This window comes from Salvia miltiorrhiza, chromosome 5 (assembly GCF_028751815.1).
Source record: "Salvia miltiorrhiza cultivar Shanhuang (shh) chromosome 5, IMPLAD_Smil_shh, whole genome shotgun sequence".
NCBI lineage: Eukaryota > Viridiplantae > Streptophyta > Magnoliopsida > Lamiales > Lamiaceae > Salvia > Salvia miltiorrhiza.
In genome coordinates, this window is record NC_080391.1 from 11,039,114 (window position 1) to 11,056,563 (window position 17,450).

The following is a 17,450-nucleotide window of genomic DNA, read 5'->3' on the forward strand; positions in this document are numbered from 1 at the left end:
AAAAATTAAAATTTAAAATATTTTATTTCTATCCCTTCATTAAAATTTAACTTTTTATTTATCTTTTCTCACATTCCTGTTAATTTTGATCAGCATACGATTTTTTTCATTTTATTTTCTTTTTTTATATAAATTTTATTTCAATTTCTATATTTTTGTTATATATCAAATTTTTTATTTTTTATTTATATATTTTTTAAATATAATAATATTTAATGCAACTAAGAAAAGTAAGATTAAATTTAAAAAGGTAGAAATTATATTAATTTTAATATAAATATATAGATGAATAATTAGTTATATATCTAACAAACAAAATTTATTATTTGGTTTAAATCTAATTTTTGGTAGTTATGTTTGTCTATAAATTATTTATTATTTATATAAATATATTTTCTATTATATTTTTCAATTAAATTTGATTTTGGATTGACATTTATATACATTAAAAATGAAATATATTCTACTTTATCTTTATAATTTAATCATTACGCACTATACGGTACTCATTAAATTTAATACTTCAGTATACTACTGTATTGATAAACTATATCTATATATAATCAGTTTATAGAATTTGTACCTTATTATGCAAACATGCAAATCAATGACCGGACCCGTTACATACACGTTCATGTCTAATTCAAACCCAATTTAAAATTGATTTTATTGAAAATTAAGAAGATAAATAATTCATGCAGTATAATATATTGTAAAATATACATATAATATGGAGTGGATTTTTAAAATGGCCACTTTCATATTGTAAAATTAAAAATTGTCCACTAAGATAAAAATATTAAAAAATGGCCAGTGTTACCAAAATACCATTCACATTAAAAATTAAAAAAATGTACACTTTACATCACCCTTTTAAAAAATCCCGCAATTCACAACCAGTGTGAATTCACAACCAAAAATTTTTGGTTGTGAATTCACAACCAGAATTTTTTGTTTGTGAATTCACAACCAGTCGAATTCACAATCAAAAATTAATTCACAACCAGATTTTTTTGGTTTTGAATTCACGACTAAACTGAACTGAAACTCTAAACCCTAGTTGTGAATTATTACGATTGTGAATTCACAACTGAACTAAACTGAAACACTAAACCCTAAACCTAAACCCTAGTTGTGAATTCACAACTGAACTGAAACAGTAAATTCACAACTGAACTGAACTGGAACACTAAACCCTAAACCTAAACCCTAGTCGTGAATTTACAACTGAACTGAAACAGCAAATTCACAATTGAACTGAACTGAAACCCTAAACCTAAACCCTAGTTGTGAATTATTACGATTGTGAATTCACAACTGAACTGAAACAGTAAATTCACAAATGAACTTAATCAGTACATTCACAACTGAACTGAACTGAAACCCTAAACTCTAAACCCTAAACCTAAACCCTAGTTGTGAATTATTACGATTGTGAATTCACAACTGAACTGAACTGAAACACTAAACCCTAAACCTAAACCCTAGTTGTGAATTCACAACTGAATTGAAACAGTAAATTCACAACTGAACTTAACTGAAACCCTAAACCTAAACCCTAGTTGTGAATTATTACGATTGTGAATTCACAACTGAACTGAAACAGTAAATTCACAACTGAACTGAACTGAAACCGTAAACCCTAGTTGTGAACCCTAAACCCTAAACCCTACAATTTAATTCACAATCAGAATTTTTTGGTTGTGAATTAACAACCAGTCGAATTCGATCACAACCGAGATTTAATTCACAACCAGAATTTATTTTAGTTGTGAATTTAAGTTTTTAAAGTTTGAATTCACAACTAACACTATGATTTATTTTGGTTGTGAATTTGAGTTTTAGTTGTGAATTCATAAATCTGGTTGTGAATTTTATCGAGTTGGTTGTGAATTCAAGAACATTAAGTTGTGAATTTATAGATCTAGTTGTGAATTTAAAAACATTAAGTTGTGAATTCATAGATTTGATTGTTAATTCAAGAACATTCAGTTGTGAATTTATAAATCTTGTTGTGAATTCAAGAATATTAAAAAAACAATCGGTATTAGAAGACAACTAATACAAATTCAACTAATTATACCTACACATTCAACTAATTATACCTATACTTTCATTATTGAGAAAGAGAGAGACGCTGAATTTCACCGCATCACCATATATAAACAATTACCTTCCCTAATTCCGACGAAAAATTTCTTCATTTATTCTATACCTTTCTCCATTCATTCGAACCAAATACATCCCGTAGGCAATCAAAGCTATTGGAAAGGTAAAGCTTTACAAATGCAAAAACCTCCACCGCCCAATTAGCTCCACAACATCACCATATCCACCGCATCACTACATATATAAACAATTACCTCCATTTTGAGTTAATTACCTCCACCGCATCACCATTTATAGAGTGTATTAATTAATTAGTAGGAAATCTTATGTGCAGACAGAGGGATCTACGCCCAATTTCACCTCCGACGACATTCTCTGTTTGACATGCCCAATTTTCAGCACCTCTGACGATATTCTGTGTTCGGCGATAATCTTCGATTTCAAATGCATCGAGACGATCCAGGACCATATAATCAGATCGAAGAAGAAGCTTTCAAGAAGTGAGCGCGACATCTCACGAATTCGCCAATCAAATATCAGATCGGACACGTTTACAGCTACGACAAGCTATGGCGGATACACTACCTACAAGCGGCGATGTCGGAGGCGATTAGGCTCTACCCGCCGGTGCCGATCGACACCAGAAATCACAAAATAGAAGAGAGAGAGAGAGAAAAAAAAACGAGAGAAAGTAGGGCTGTAAACGAGCCGAGCCGAGCCGAATACTAGTAGGCTCGAGCTCGGCTCGTTTAAATATTCGGGTGTTCGAGCTCGATTCGAGCTTTTATCTTGATGATCGAGCTCGACTCGTCATCCACTTACTAAGCTCGGGCTCGGTTCGAGTTCGGCTCGGGTGATGTTCGATAATATCGAATTCGAGCTTGAGCTCGAGCTCGACTCGTTAGATGTTCGTATATATGGTGTTCAAGCTCGAATTGTTATAAATTTAAGAAAATCTTCTTAATTAATATGTTACACGAGTTCGAGTTCGAGTTCGACTCGTTTAAGGCTCGTGTACTAACTCGATTGAAGGCTCGACTGAAGGTTCGTGAACAGGCTCGCGGACATGTCCGCGAACAATAGAATTCGAACATGTTCGCGAGCTCAACGAGCCGAACACTGTCAGGCTCGAGCTTGGCTCGATAAAAATTTCGAGCTCAAAATTGGGCTCGAGCTCGGCTCATTTATTATCGAATCGAGCTCCGAACGAGCTTTTTTCGAGCCGAACCTCGAATAGCTTGCGAGTAGCTCTGTTCATTTACAACCCTAAGAGAAAGTGAGAGATCGTACATGAGAGAGAGAGAGACAGAGAGAGAGAGAGAGAGAGAGAGAGAGAGAGAGAGAGTTGAAAAAGGTGGAGAAAAAATGGCTATTTTTAAAATTTTTACTGTTAGGGGTAATTTTGACTTTTTATACAAAAAATGGCCATATTTTAATGTTTTTATTTTATAGGCCAAATTTTAATTTTACTATATAAAAGTGGCCATATCTATATATTAACTCTATAATATGTACGTTTTTGAGAAATATAAAATTAATAATAAATACACATCTAATTACTATTGGAGTAAGTTCTCTTAATCTCCGTGCCCAAAAGAAGTGAGCCTATTGGAGTGGGACGGATGGAGTATAAATTATAATTTTTTTATTGTCAGACATGTAAATCTAATCTTTATCGAGATAAAATAAATAATAAAAAATTATTAATTTAGATTATATGTGAAGTTAATATTATATATATACACATTTACTATTAATTATATGTTTATTAAGATTAATGAATCAACTTTATATGGAATGTAATAGTTAACTAATTAATATATAATGAAGAATATATATATATATATATATAGGGAGAGGTTCAAGAAATAACCATAAATAAAAAAAGAACGGAGAACCATTTTCAGTCATTCGATTATCAAGATCTACGATGGATGTATCATCTTGTTGGATGAATGCAGATCCTGGGTTCGAATCCTGAAGGGAGCAATTTTTTTATTTTTTTGAGTGCATTAATTTTAACAGCGAATGCATTAATTTTTAGAGTGAATGCATTAGATTTGATGGTTCTCACGTTCTCACAAATAATGTAGTTCTATATATATATATAGTAAATTATTGTAGATGCATGAGTATCGAAGAATTTTGAAGTGAGGCAATTCTGCCACAATAAGTGGTTTTGATATTGTCCCCAAGGGGACACCAAGCGGTGCGAACTTCTGTCTACGAATAGTGAGGTCCAGGGATCAAACCTCACCGTTCCCCCTCACCCAAAATTCCAAAAAAAAAAATGATTTTGCTATTATAAAGAAGATATTGATATAAGTGGTCGATGAAGATAGTATGATGAAATATTCTTAGAGGGGTGTATTCGTTCAGGAATTTTGTAGATTTTTAAAATCCAGAGATTTTAATAATCTACAGATTTCACACAGATTTTTCATGTATTTTGGAATTCTAAACAGAATCTGTACAGATTTTGAACGGATTTTGGACGAATTTTAACAAGAATTTGATGTGATTTTTACGGATTTGAAATCTACCATCCCAACGCTCGTTGGAGTTAATTACGCGTTAGAACAGCTCCCAGCGATCGCTGGCTTCGTGCGGCGCTAACAAATCTCGAAAATTCTCGTGAAAATTCTCGACAACGCTGTAGTTAAGCAGGAAGAAGCAAAGAATCAAGCAGAGGCCGAAAGAGAAGCAGCCGAGCGTGAAATCCGGAGGTTTCAAGAATTTGAATCTCTTGAAGAAATCGAAAAAGGGCATCTTGGCAAATAGCGGTTGTTTCTTGGGTTTTAGGATTATAGAAGAGACCGGAAAGATGGATTAATGATGATGGGAGGAGGTTAGAATGGGGTAGTTGTGTTGTGGATTCAATGGAAGACTAATTGCAGCAAAGTTGCTAAAGTAAAGCTCCATTCTCGCTCCTTTGCCTTTACTAGATTCTCACTCCTCGACAAATACAATCAAGAACTCTAGATTTAAGTCCCCTTGGGATGGCCTAGTGGTTGGGGTGGTTGCCTGTTGTCCAAGAGGTCACAGGTTCGAGTACTCTCGGCCACAATAACCACTAGGTGGGGTGTGTGTGTGTGTGAGGTTTGTATCATTTATAATGTAATTTCATCAAAAAAAAAAAAAAAACTCTAGATTTAAACAGGCCCAGCAATTGCTGGGTGCTAGCGGCCGCTGGCTTCTTCGCGGCCAAGCTGGCTTCTTCGCGCCATGGCCGCTGGAATCCAGCCGGCGGCGTGGTGCTGAAATATGAAATCTTTCAAATTCTTGCGGTGCTGAAATATGAAATCTTTCAAATTCTTGTGGTCGGAGGTCGGATTTGTTCATGTGTATTTTTTGAATGAAATTAATGAAAATCAGTCCAATTTTAAAATTCATAGATTTTTAAATACCTCTTCGTGGATTTTTAAAAGTCTAAAATGAATACCTCTAGATTTTTATAGAATTTTAAAAGTCTTAAACAAATATCTCTAGATTTTCATAGACTTTTAAAAGTTTTGAATGAATACACTCAAATTTTAAAAGTATGGAGAAATCTATTAAAGTCCTAAACGAATACACCCCTTAATTTACACGTAACACACCCATGGCCCCATTCTACAAACGTATGCCACTGCTCATAAATTCTGGGTGTTATGAGATTGATGCTTATAAGTTATATCGTGTGAGAGAGGCAAGAATTGATTCCATTCAATCTACTCATTCATACGCTATCTTTTCCCCTGCATCACCATACACTCTCGAAGCTACTCCGCTTTAATTCACATATAAAATTCGAAGAAAAAAAGGTGCTCCAGAATCTGTGCTAGTTTCCTCGTAGTTGCAGCCTGCGTAAAGCGAGGGATTCTCGTAATTTATAAACTCGTAGCCAGTTTCTCAACGGAGCCGAAGAAGATGCGATGGGTAATCTGTTGTTCCGGTCTCGGAAGCGCGCCGGCAACCGCAGCGCCACTGCCGTTCTAAGGACTCGCTCCCGTCCGATTTCCCGCGGTCGGTCGAGGAGCTCGCGTTCATCTTCGTTTGCTGGCAATCCGGAGAGAGACCTTGATCGTTCCTTTTCTGCTTCCACTTCTGTAAATATCAAACAAACCAGAGGCAGTGCAGCAGCTGGCATGAGCTCCGGCGTCGACAGGAAGAAAAAGTATGGTTACATTCCCGATTACTTCACCTCCTTCGACCAGGTTTCTTCTCCTACTGCGTTATTGAATTCCTTCCCCGCTTTTCGTTACGCTTCTTGCCTTTTCAATTTCTTACTACTTTCATGTTTCGATTAAAATTAAACACCCTCACAATTTGCTTTGGGAAGCATTGCATCCACTGATCTTGAAACTCTTTAGTAGTTGAGAACTTGGCGTATGAGTATCATTTGGGTTGGAGGTTGGAACAATAAGTCAAGGTCGTCTATTCTTTATCAAAGTTGGCTTTAGCCCCACCTATTTCTTGTGCCCTCTTAAATGACTAATTAAATTGTAGTGGACTTTATCTTGCTGCTCGAACAAAGCATCATTATAGTTGTCTTGTCATATACTACATTGCAAGTTGCTACTTAGAATTTTTATATCCAAAGCACTAACCGCACAAGTCAAGTCCAGTCAATTTTAAACTTGAAAGGATAATCTTAAATTAATCACTTGTTTGATAGTTTCCCTCTTGTTTATACCTTGTCTACAATGTGTGTTACTGTATAAGGCTGTAAACGAAGTGAGCCGTTTGCAAATTATTCGGAGCTCGACTGGAAAAAAAATAATTTGAAATTTGTTAGTCTCCTAAATGAGTTGAACTCAAGCCTAAAACCGAGCTCGATAAAATTATCGAGTCGAACTCGAGCCTACATATATTCAGCTCGCGAACATGTTCGGTTCGAACCTGTTTGTGATTCGCGAACGTGTTCACAAGTATGTTCATGTAAATAATTTTGTATATATCAATTAGTGTATTTATTTTACTATTTAATTATCAAAACCTATTCTATAAATTTTTGTAATTGTGTATGTATTTTTTTAATCAATCCTCAAATAATATCATCAATACTTAATTATCAACAATGAATTCAATTATATATTTTCATATATATTAAAATGAAAAACATAAAAATTAACAATTTGTTGTTATAATTTTGAAATAAGATGCATATATATTATACTTATACTATAAGATAAGAATATCCATATAGTATATTTTTACTATTATATATATAAAAATTAAAATATAATAATCGATGAAAATAGTTGTCAATCAAGCTTGTGTTCAAACTCGAATAACAGGTTTTATATTTTATTCACGAGCTGAACTCGAATTCAAGCTCAAGTAACAATTCGCGAAAAATTGTCGAGCCAAACACGAGCCGAGATCTCGAGCTCGCTCAATCAAATAATTATTGAACCGAATTCAAACCAAGCTCGAGCTCAATATCTATTTGTCGAGCCCAATTTAAGGCTCGAATAAAAATTTCACGAACCGAGCATGAAAGTATTCGGCTCGTCTCAGTTCGTATACAGCCTTAATGTCATATACAGTAGCGGCGGATCCAGAGTTTTTATTCATTAGGGTTCAACTAATTATATTTTAATAAATCAATAAAAATAATTTATAAATTAAAATTTAAAATAAATGACAATTTATTACAATCGTAACACCGTTTTAATTGCTTTACAATGTTATTAAAAAAATCAAACACGACCACCTCATAACGATTTATCTTCTCTTCTTTGAGTTTGAACAAGACTAATTCATTAATGAAAGATGTGACATTCACAATATATGATACTTTTAAATCGTTCCAATCTTCTAAATACGAGGAGAATTGTGAACATGTGGCTTTGCAAATTTGATCTTCAATTGCTCGTTGTGTAAATAATATAAAACTAAAATATCTTTTTAATTCATAATATACCATAATAAATAATGATCCAGTGCAAGAGTAATATAACAGGACACAGAATTCGAATGGGATTCAATCATATGCATATTATCTCAACATAACAGGTTTCTCATTGGAGAATAAAAGTTACAACTTTTACATATAAGTGAAAGTTATATTTCTCATACTTGAACATCATAAAACATAGCTCTAAATACATTTTAATTGACGTACTAAATGATTTATTGAAAAACTCTACACCAACAATGATAAAGAAAATACTAACTTAATCTACAAGAAACAACATTACACCAGAACACTAGCTCTAAATATATTTTTATTTCATTTTTGTTTCATTTAAATATTATGAAAAACTTTAGTTTTGTAACCATCGATTGGCATTTGCAGGTGACAGCGGCATTAAGAGAAGCTGGACTGGAATCATCAAATCTAATTCTTGGAATTGATTTTACTAAAAGCAATGAATGGACAGGTAACTAGCAAGTATTTTACGGAACAATTGAGAGCAACTGATCTTTGAACGACATGCTTATGTAGCTAGTCTTTTACCTTTATCTTACATTGAATAGTCAGATCAAAAACCTAAAGATTCATTTCTTCTCTGGTGTTTATCTTGTATGAATTTGTGTATTGGTAGCTAATGCATTTATATATCTGAAGGCAAAGTTTCATTCAATAACCGTAGCCTGCATGCTATTGGTGATACGTCAAATCCATACGAAAAAGCTATATCCATCATTGGGAAGACTTTGGCCCCGTTTGATGAAGACAATTTGATTCCTTGTTTCGGGTTTGGTGATGGTTAGTTTATTTTGCATCATCATTGTTATTTAACTTATTTATGTCTGTCATTGTTGATTTCTTTCCAGTAGCTATTTTTAAGATGGTTGTGGATTCTTCCTAGCATCACTCTTTCTGGTTCGAGAAGCCAACTCAATCCCCCGTCCACCTTTTTCATGTAGCAACCACGCATGATCAGGAAGTATTTAGCTTTCACAGCGATCACTCTTCTTGCCATGGGTTTGAAGAAGTTATGGCCTGCTACAGAAGAATAGTCCCAAATTTACGATTATCTGGTAAGGTTCTTTATAAGTTGTAACCTAATGACTGTCTTTCAAGTTGTCATTAACAGGGAGCCTTTGGTTACATACTTCTATAAATTATATTTATATCTCTGAAACTCTCTCTCTCTCACTCTCTCTGTTCTTAAGGGCCAACATCTTATGGACCTGTTGTGGATGCTGCAGTAGATATAGTGGAGAAAAATGGTGGACAATACCATGTTTTGGTGATCATTGCTGATGGGCAGGTATGCACAAAAACATGATGGGGAATGATGAAATAGTCATATGCCTTTGTAGATGCACTCACTTCATTAATGAACTACCTTATCTGATGAAGGTCACCAGAAGTGTCAATATGGCAGATGATGAACTCAGCCCACAAGAAGAGAGAACCATAAACTCCATAGTGAATGCAAGGTAAAAATTTGTTTCATGTTATCCGATTTTCAATGGATATCTCTTCTGCTAATTATACAATTAAGAACTGGTACAGATTGCCACCTTCTCGAACCTTCAAAAAATGAAACAAAAAAATTGTCAAAGAAAATTATTTTTGCTTGAAGCTGAGAGAAAAATCTTAGAAGTGAACCAGAACATGCATGCTTCCTTCCTTTGAGGAGATTAACGGCTTAAATTTCCAACTGTGTGTTTCCTATCCAAAAAAAGAAAAGAAGAATAAGAAAAATTATTGTGTGTTTGAGTGCTAAACAACCTTCTTGATTATGAATATCATAACTTGAAATTCTAGCTGGTTTCCTATAACTTATGACATTAAGAATATACACGGTTCATTATAATTCGTTTCCAAATTAAGTTTTGGTTGTTTGAGTTTGTTACAATGCCTTCCTTTTTCTTTGTCCTTCAAAATTTTACTTGTCTATTACTTAAGAAAGGAACTTCAGGCTGGCTTCGAGGTTAATATGATTAGTAATGTTCGGAATCGTTAATATCTTCTCTGGGGAAATGGCAGTTGATTTGAATTTTATCATATAACTTTTTCATGCTTGTATGGCTTCCTGAATAAAAAGGTTTACTGAGCTTGATCCTTAGTAGCTGCTCTCAATGTCTATTCTTGTACAATTCAGAATTAAATAGTGGAGAACTATATCATGCTTCAGTGAGACACTTTTTCCCTCGGCAGATTGCCAATTTGCTCTTACAAGAATTTACAAGAGACCTCCTTTCAGCATCTAGTTTTCCATGCACGCTGGAAACACATTAAGTTAGAAAGAGGACTAATATATACTTTTGTGAAAATTTTGTTATCAGTCTCTATCCTCTCTCAATTGTTCTTGTTGGTGTTGGTGATGGACCATGGGATGATATGAAGAAATTTGATGACAAAATCCCTGCTCGCGAGTTCGATAATTTTCAGGTATTACTCTTTTCGGACTTCATATATAACCTCATATAACCAACCAAGTTGTTAGTAATGTTTTTTTTTTTGTTATCTCCTGAATTTTCAGTTTGTTAATTTTACTGAGATCATGTCAAAGTACACATCATCTGCTGAAAAAGAGACGGCTTTTGCTCTTGCTGCATTGATGGAAATTCCTCTCCAGTATAAAGCAGCCCGAGAATTCGGTTTATTAGGGTATGTCTTCTCTCTGTTACAAGTGTGCTTTGATTTTATCTAACCGAGTGTTGCCTTCATAAAGCCATGCAAGTCTATGCGTAATGAACCTTCTTAAGGTGATCTCAACAACAGAACATAGTTCAATTGACTTATCGTTCTGTTTTGAAACTCCATGTTTGTGATATGTTTTAAAAGAAGCTGATGAACCAAAAGCTTGATCATCATATGCTTTAGAAGATAGTGAAGAGCAGCATGGTACATTTAGATTTTGTATTGATACATACTCTCTCTCTCTCTCTCAACTTGTAACAAAGGCGAGTGACTGGCAAAGCTAAGAAAATAGTTCCTAGGCCTCCACCGGTGCCATACACACCACCAGTATCACACAATGGCCGAAGTGGATTGTCACGAGAACCCAGCAACAGCTCAGCTTCTATGCAAGATGAACAAAATCAGGTAAGAGCATACGTACCATGTCCAATTTCACTTTCATTTCCGATGTTAAATCTGCTGATCCAATCCAACAATAGCTTCTAAATAATTTAGTGCTTACAGAGAAAGAAAAGTGGTATACTAGTGTTGTCTGACGTGATCCTTCTATATATCTGATTGAAGGTTTGCCCCGTTTGCTTAACCAATACGAAGAACATGGCCTTCAATTGCGGGCACCTGGTAAGATCCAATAGTAAAATATCTGTCATAACCGGATTAGTACAATAATCTCAGGCAATCACTGTTGATTCCAGACTTGTAGAGAGTGCAGCACAAGATTATCAGAGTGTCCCATTTGCCGGAAACGCATCACAAGTCGTCTCAGGCTGTATTCTTGATCATCTCCAGCGTGAGAAGTGGTAGTAACTACATATACATCCAGTTTCTGCAGAAGCACACATGTGGGGTGGAAGAATTTGTTTTCGGCTTTGCTCTCATTTTCTTTTTCTTCTTCGTTCGGTGTGTGATCGATGTTATGTGTGATTGCAGTGGTGTTAATCAACCGATCAGGTGCTAATAGCTAACTCGGTGTTGTGTGAGGCGTGAATTTGTATATATGAACCATGATATGTAAATATGGCAGCTATGTTTCTTGCCTTCAAGATTGTATCCTGCAATGGTGTAAACCTCAGGATTGTGAATGTGTAGGATTATTCCAAGTATTTCATCTTAATTACTATGTTTGAATAATTAAGCTTTATATAAGTTAGGAAGAGACAATTGAAGAGAGATGAAATTAAAAGGAAACTATGTAATAGAATTAACTATCATTTTATTTTGTGAATTGTGTTGATTATAAGATCATAAAGAAAAATTGAAAGTTAAAAGAATTTTTTTCCTTTGGAACTTATGAACTATTGAAATTTTCACACCTAATAAGCTATTTATGCTAAAAACTTCTCAATAACTCCTGAACACTTTATACAATGTTTTAAGAAACTTATAAGCTCAGCCAAATCAAATGGAGCCATTCTCTGGCTTTTGTTCAAATATAATAGTATCATATTACAATGACTGAGCATTATATAATTCCACTGCTACACTAATAAGTCAGCAGACAAGGAAAAACTGGTATTCCATAGGATAAACACAAGTTGGTAAACACAAACGAGTTGTCTTTATCATCTGAGAAGCAAATGGTGTCTCAACATTCACTTGTTTTTCTCCTGGACTTCAGGGCTACTTGGCTCTGGGACTGGCTGAATTCTGACATAGGGCTTTCTAGTCAGTGTCTCTCCTCTTAAAGCAGCAACATATCTGTCATTTGTATTTTCTTTCCTCTTCAGCTCCCCCAGGTACTCTGCCAGCCTCTCTTGATTAACTTTACTCATCATCTGATCGTCACCACAACATAAAATTTTCATTCTACCCCAACACAGTGTAATTATTGATAATGATCAAATCAATGGCTAGATCATAGGTATCTTCTAATGGCAAACTTGAAGCAAAATATGTAGTTTTCATGCATTAGTAGGCTAGAAAGTCAAGGAGAACAATGGATCTCATTTCCAATCCTCTGCAGATTGTCATACTTCTCTTCTTTGTCTCTACTGATACCAGTGGTGGACACAGACTTTTTAGTCAGTGGAGTCCAACTAATCATAGTTTATAAATTCATAAGATTTTTTTCAAATTATACTTAGAAATAAACAATGACATAATATAGTCACATCATCTTCAAATTACATATAAATTTATTTTAAAAAATAGATACATGTGATTGCCTAGTAGTATTTTACTTTATCTTCTTTGAGGTTGGACAAGGCGGGATTCATTAATAATGAAGATGAAATATCCACAATACAAGATACTTTGTATAAATCGTTCTATTTATCTAAAAAATAATAACAAAAAATTCAAAATGTGCCGTAATTTTCAATCTTCTAAATTTGGAGGAACGATCTGTGAACCTTTGCTTTGCTAAATTTGAACTTTAGTTCCTCATAGTGCAATAATATAGAACAAAAATATCTTTTTAATTCATAACATACACCACAAAATAAACAATGATCAAATGCAAGAGTAACATAATAGTAAACAAAGATTCAATCATACATATTACTTTAGGATATCAGGTTTCTCATGTTTAGAGAATAAAAAAATTATAGCTTGCATTCAAGTGAAAGTCGTATTGCTCATACATGAATGACACATGATTGAAAATTAGCTCCAAATATAATTTTGTTGGCAAACTAGATCATTTTACTAGAAAATTTAATACCAATAATAGCAAAAGGAAAACCAATTTAACTAGTATTAAAAAAATATGATTTTTCAAAATTACTCCCTCCGTCCCGGAAGAGTATACTTAGTTTGTTCACTATGGGTTTTAATAAATATTAGGTGAGTGTGTTGTAAGTGATAAAAAGGGTCCACTGTTATGAGTGGAGTCGAGAAATAATGGTGGGCCAAATTGGTAAAGTTGTATATAAGTGTTGAAAGTGAGGATTAAAAATAAGGGGTTAGTGGGGGGGTCATGTTCAAAAATGGGTTGTGCATACTCTCGTGGAACGGACACAAAAAGAAAGTGAGCATACTCTTTTGGGACGGATGGAATATTAAATATGAAAAGACATATATACCCCTAATTTTTTGTAAATCCCAGTGCGGTCCAATGCCCCCTTCCCCCTAGGTCCACCTCTGACTGATACAATGATTTTTTAGAGAAAACACGCACTCTGCGCTATTTAATAACTTAATATAAGAAATAACAAGCACAAGTAAAAATATTTGATGCACGATCTACTTATCATGATAAAAAGGCAATATATATGTGTTTGGTTTGGATGTTTTTTAAGGCATATGCCAAATCAAACCAAACCATCAGTTAAGAAAAATTGAAGGCATAATCATATGTACAGTAGGTGAAACAAATGGTTTTGGATTATTTTAGCTTAATTCTACTTACCAAAACTAATCAAACAGATGTACAAACAATGATTCTGTGGTTTGGTCGGATAGGTTTGATTTGGTTGAACCAGGAAGTTCTTGAGCGGCCCTAACATATACAACGAACTATGTCGATTAACAATCTAGTAAAGTAGAAGTTTGACAACAGCCAGGGATATGGTATAGAAGTATCCCAGTTACAAAATCAAGAAATACCTCTCATGCATGGTCTTTTTTTTCGCACAACTATTATCTTTACAAAATGGTTCTCCTTGTCCAGAAACATGATTTAACATGGGCCAATTGTAGATATCAGCACGTATACTATCCAAGATTGACAATATACATGATTGAGCAATCCTAGCCCTTTCATTTGGGTATGAATCGAGCAAATTATCTCAAATTGAAGAGATAATCAAGGGTTGTATGATATCCCAAAATTTTCAATCCATCTTGGTAAACAATATATTAGTCTATACATTCTTTTAATCTATCGAAGCAAATCCTAAATTCTAAAAGAACCCTAAACTAATTAGAATAGTTCATACCAAAATGAACTAAGTAACCCTAAACCTAAGACCAAATCGCGCTGAGATACACTATCTACCCTGAAATACACCGGATATCTAAACGCAGTCAATCAATCAGGTCATCAGTATGCATTGAAGGACTCTCGATGAAATATCTCAATTGAATATCGCGATTCCAAATTCAAATCCACAAATATTAAACACAAAGATTTGAGAGAAAGTGGAAGAGAGAGAGAGACGGATTACCGTTAATTCGGGGCGGGCGGATTGGCGAAGCTTGGCTTCGAGCTCAGGGTTGCCGGAACTGGTGACCTGCATGACACAGTAGCCAATAATCCCTGGAATGACGCCGCACACGGTGGCGAAGGTGAGAAAGAAGGGCTTCGAATCCCTCGTCTTCGTCACCAGCCATCTCCATGTCTGGCTCTTCTCCCATAGAAACGACATTATTCTAGCTAGTTAGATTCGTGCAGAAAATGACTTGATTTATCAAAACTTGATAGCGGGATGAACGCTTGCAGCCCACCCAGCCCTGAACCAACAGGCCCATTTCTTCTTCTACTTTATTCTTTTAATCCTATTCTATTCATAATCCTCATTTTATTTTCTATAATTCCTTATTTAATAAAAGGGTTAATGTGCATATAGGCCCCTCAAGTGGAGGCCCTTAGAGCGTTTCAGTCCCCTTACTAACTGTGTGTGCAAATTGGCCCCCGAACTCAAAAAAACGGTGCAGATCGACCCCTCTGACTTAACACCGTTATGGGCCGTTAGTCAAGGGGGCGATCTGCACCGTTTTTTCGGAGTTTAGGGGCTAATCTGCACCTTTTAACTTTTTAATTAATTCATCTCTCTCGCTCAAAATTTGATCGTCTTTGTCGCTGATTCAAGCTCCGGCGAGGCCGGCGGAGGGCGCCACCCCTTTCTTTCTCTCTTGGGCCCTAAACCTCAGAGCTCGCTCGACTGCACACGCTTAGCGTCAAGGACGAGCCCTAATTCTTCCATTCTGTCGGAAATCGCCGTCGCAATATCCGGTGAACCCGCCGCCTGGCTTTTCTCGATGAGGAGTCGCCTAGCTTTTCTCGATAAGGAGTCGCCTCTTTCACTCAAATCCGGCGAAATCCGGTGATAAAGGCCGACGATGCCCGTCGCCATCTACACTATCGGCGTGCTGTTGAAGAAGGACGTTTTCAAATCAAAGACCATGGCCAACATGATCTCGATCTCGATTGGGGTCACGATCACCGCCTACGGCGAGACGAAGTTCGATTCGTTGGGGGTGATTCTGCAATTGGGGGCGGTGACGTTCGAGGGAGAATTCGAGATGTGATTTTTTTTAATGAACTGTGTGCAGATTAGCCCCCGAACTCCAAAAAAGGAAAATGTGCAGATTAGCCCCTGAACTCCAGAAAAACGGTGCAGATCGCCCCCTATGACTAACGGCCCATAACGGTGTTAAGTCAGAGGGGGCGATCTGCACCATTTTTTTGAGTTCGAGGGCCAATCTGCACACACAGTTAGTAAGAGGACTGAAATGCTCTAAGGGCCTTCACTTGAGGGGCCTATATGCACCTTAACCCTTAATAAAATGGAGTAATAAATATTTATTTGTAGACTATTTTACCCTTTAGCCCCTATTTTCTTTATGACTTTAGCCTCAAAATTCTGATGACCAACTAACATCATCATTGAAATTCAACAATTCCTTATAATTTCATCACCTCTAAAATCCTCCTATAATTCTCTTCACATGATCGCTCCCCCTCTTCTCCGATCTCTCACCACCACCATCACACTCTCCCTCCTTTCGCCAACTCCTCAAACCTCTATCCGCCGTAGCTCAGTTTATACAGTGTCGCCTTATAGTTATCCTGAAGTATTGTCGATTCAAATTCGTCCAGTCTTAACAACTTATTATATGATACTCTTTAAAAATACATTTGATATAGCAAATTTTAAGGGTTCATAATAATCCACTCAAGTTGTTGTACTCGGCGTTACAAGCCATGCCCCCACCAATGAGAAAAAAGTCCTATTGATGGAATGAATTTAGGAGACAGTTAGATGGATGAAGATGACCAAGTAGATTTTTGTGTGTAATGGAAAGAAATGAATGTAAAGAGTATCTTTAATTTTGGCTATACATGGTAAAATTGTAAATTTATACTCTCTCCGTCTCATTAGGTTTGTCTCATTTTTCTTGGGCACGGTTATTAAAAAGAGTATAATTAGTACTCCTTCTGTCCACGAAAAAGTGTCCTACTTACCCCTTTTTTTTGTCCACGAAAAAGTGTCCTGTTCACCTTTTTGTACATTCATACCCTTCACTTTTTAATTTATTTACAACTTATATCATTAATAAATCCACACTTTTATTTAATCTATGCAATTAACCCACACAATTAACTCACTAATTAAAACTACGAAACCAACTCCCCCACGCCTAATCAATCTCATTTCCCCCAAAATTAAATTACTCTTTCTCTGAACTCAAACAAGTGGAAGAAATACACACAAACCCTCCAAATTGTATCTACAACTCGATTTAATGGCTTTTAGGCTATGTGTGTTTGTTGATTAGCTCAATGAAATAATAAATATGTTCTGAAAATTAACTCCACTTCACGTGTGAATTCCGCACTACAAGAAATTGAGTTTTTACCCACACATAATTTCAAAATGTGTAGGTAATTCACACAAAAAAATTTCATTAATTATTGACATTTAAAATATGTGGCAAAAATATTTTCGTGACATTTATATTTTACGGTTATTTTTAAGTTTTATTTGTGTATAATAAAATTTATTTTTAAATTTGTTGCGCCAACGTGGCAAACTAATAAAAGTTATTAACCACACATAATTCTAAATTATCTATGTGTGGGTAATGAATT

At 35.2% G+C, this 17,450-nt stretch overlaps 2 protein-coding genes across 3 annotated transcripts; one reads left to right on the forward strand and one right to left on the reverse strand.

Annotated features, from left to right (window-relative positions):
- The first annotated feature begins 5,717 nt into the window (after positions 1 to 5,717).
- LOC130985989 (E3 ubiquitin-protein ligase RGLG4) lies at positions 5,718 to 11,810 on the forward strand. Of its 2 annotated transcripts, XR_009089130.1 has the most exons (12): positions 5,718 to 6,305; positions 8,393 to 8,477; positions 8,666 to 8,806; positions 8,968 to 9,081; positions 9,217 to 9,314; positions 9,407 to 9,486; positions 10,339 to 10,444; positions 10,536 to 10,663; positions 10,960 to 11,101; positions 11,261 to 11,317; positions 11,392 to 11,538; positions 11,627 to 11,810. XR_009089130.1 is itself a non-coding variant. In XM_057909242.1 (11 exons), the coding sequence occupies exons 1-11, from the start codon at positions 6,024 to 6,026 to the stop codon at positions 11,473 to 11,475; spliced, it is 1,317 nt and encodes a 438-aa protein (XP_057765225.1). In that variant the 5' UTR covers positions 5,718 to 6,023; the 3' UTR covers positions 11,476 to 11,810. The 2 variants fall into 2 exon arrangements, 1 of the variants encoding a protein (XP_057765225.1); XM_057909242.1 differs by having other exon boundaries at positions 11,392 to 11,810.
- Positions 11,811 to 12,020: 210 nt separating this feature from the next.
- Positions 12,021 to 15,153, reverse strand: LOC130985990 (uncharacterized). The gene is made up of 2 exons (XM_057909243.1): positions 14,803 to 15,153; positions 12,021 to 12,471 (listed from the first exon to the last, which is right to left on the reverse strand). The coding sequence occupies exons 1-2, from the start codon at positions 15,001 to 15,003 to the stop codon at positions 12,289 to 12,291; spliced, it is 384 nt and encodes a 127-aa protein (XP_057765226.1). The 5' UTR covers positions 15,004 to 15,153; the 3' UTR covers positions 12,021 to 12,288.
- Positions 15,154 to 17,450: the final 2,297 nt, after the last annotated feature.

Coding starts and splice junctions, on each gene's coding strand:
- LOC130985989 (XM_057909242.1), top strand. CDS start 6,024: ATGGGTAATCTGTTGTTCCGGTCTCGGAAGCGCGCCGGCAACCGCAGC. Junction 10,664..10,959: donor CGAGAATTCGGTTTATTAGG/GTATGTCTTCTC, acceptor CTTGTAACAAAG/GCGAGTGACTGGCAAAGCTA. Junction 11,318..11,391: donor CCTTCAATTGCGGGCACCTG/GTAAGATCCAAT, acceptor TGTTGATTCCAG/ACTTGTAGAGAGTGCAGCAC.
- LOC130985990 (XM_057909243.1), bottom strand. CDS start 15,003: ATGTCGTTTCTATGGGAGAAGAGCCAGACATGGAGATGGCTGGTGACG. Junction 12,472..14,802: donor CCGCCCGCCCCGAATTAACG/GTAATCCGTCTC, acceptor GGTGACGATCAG/ATGATGAGTAAAGTTAATCA.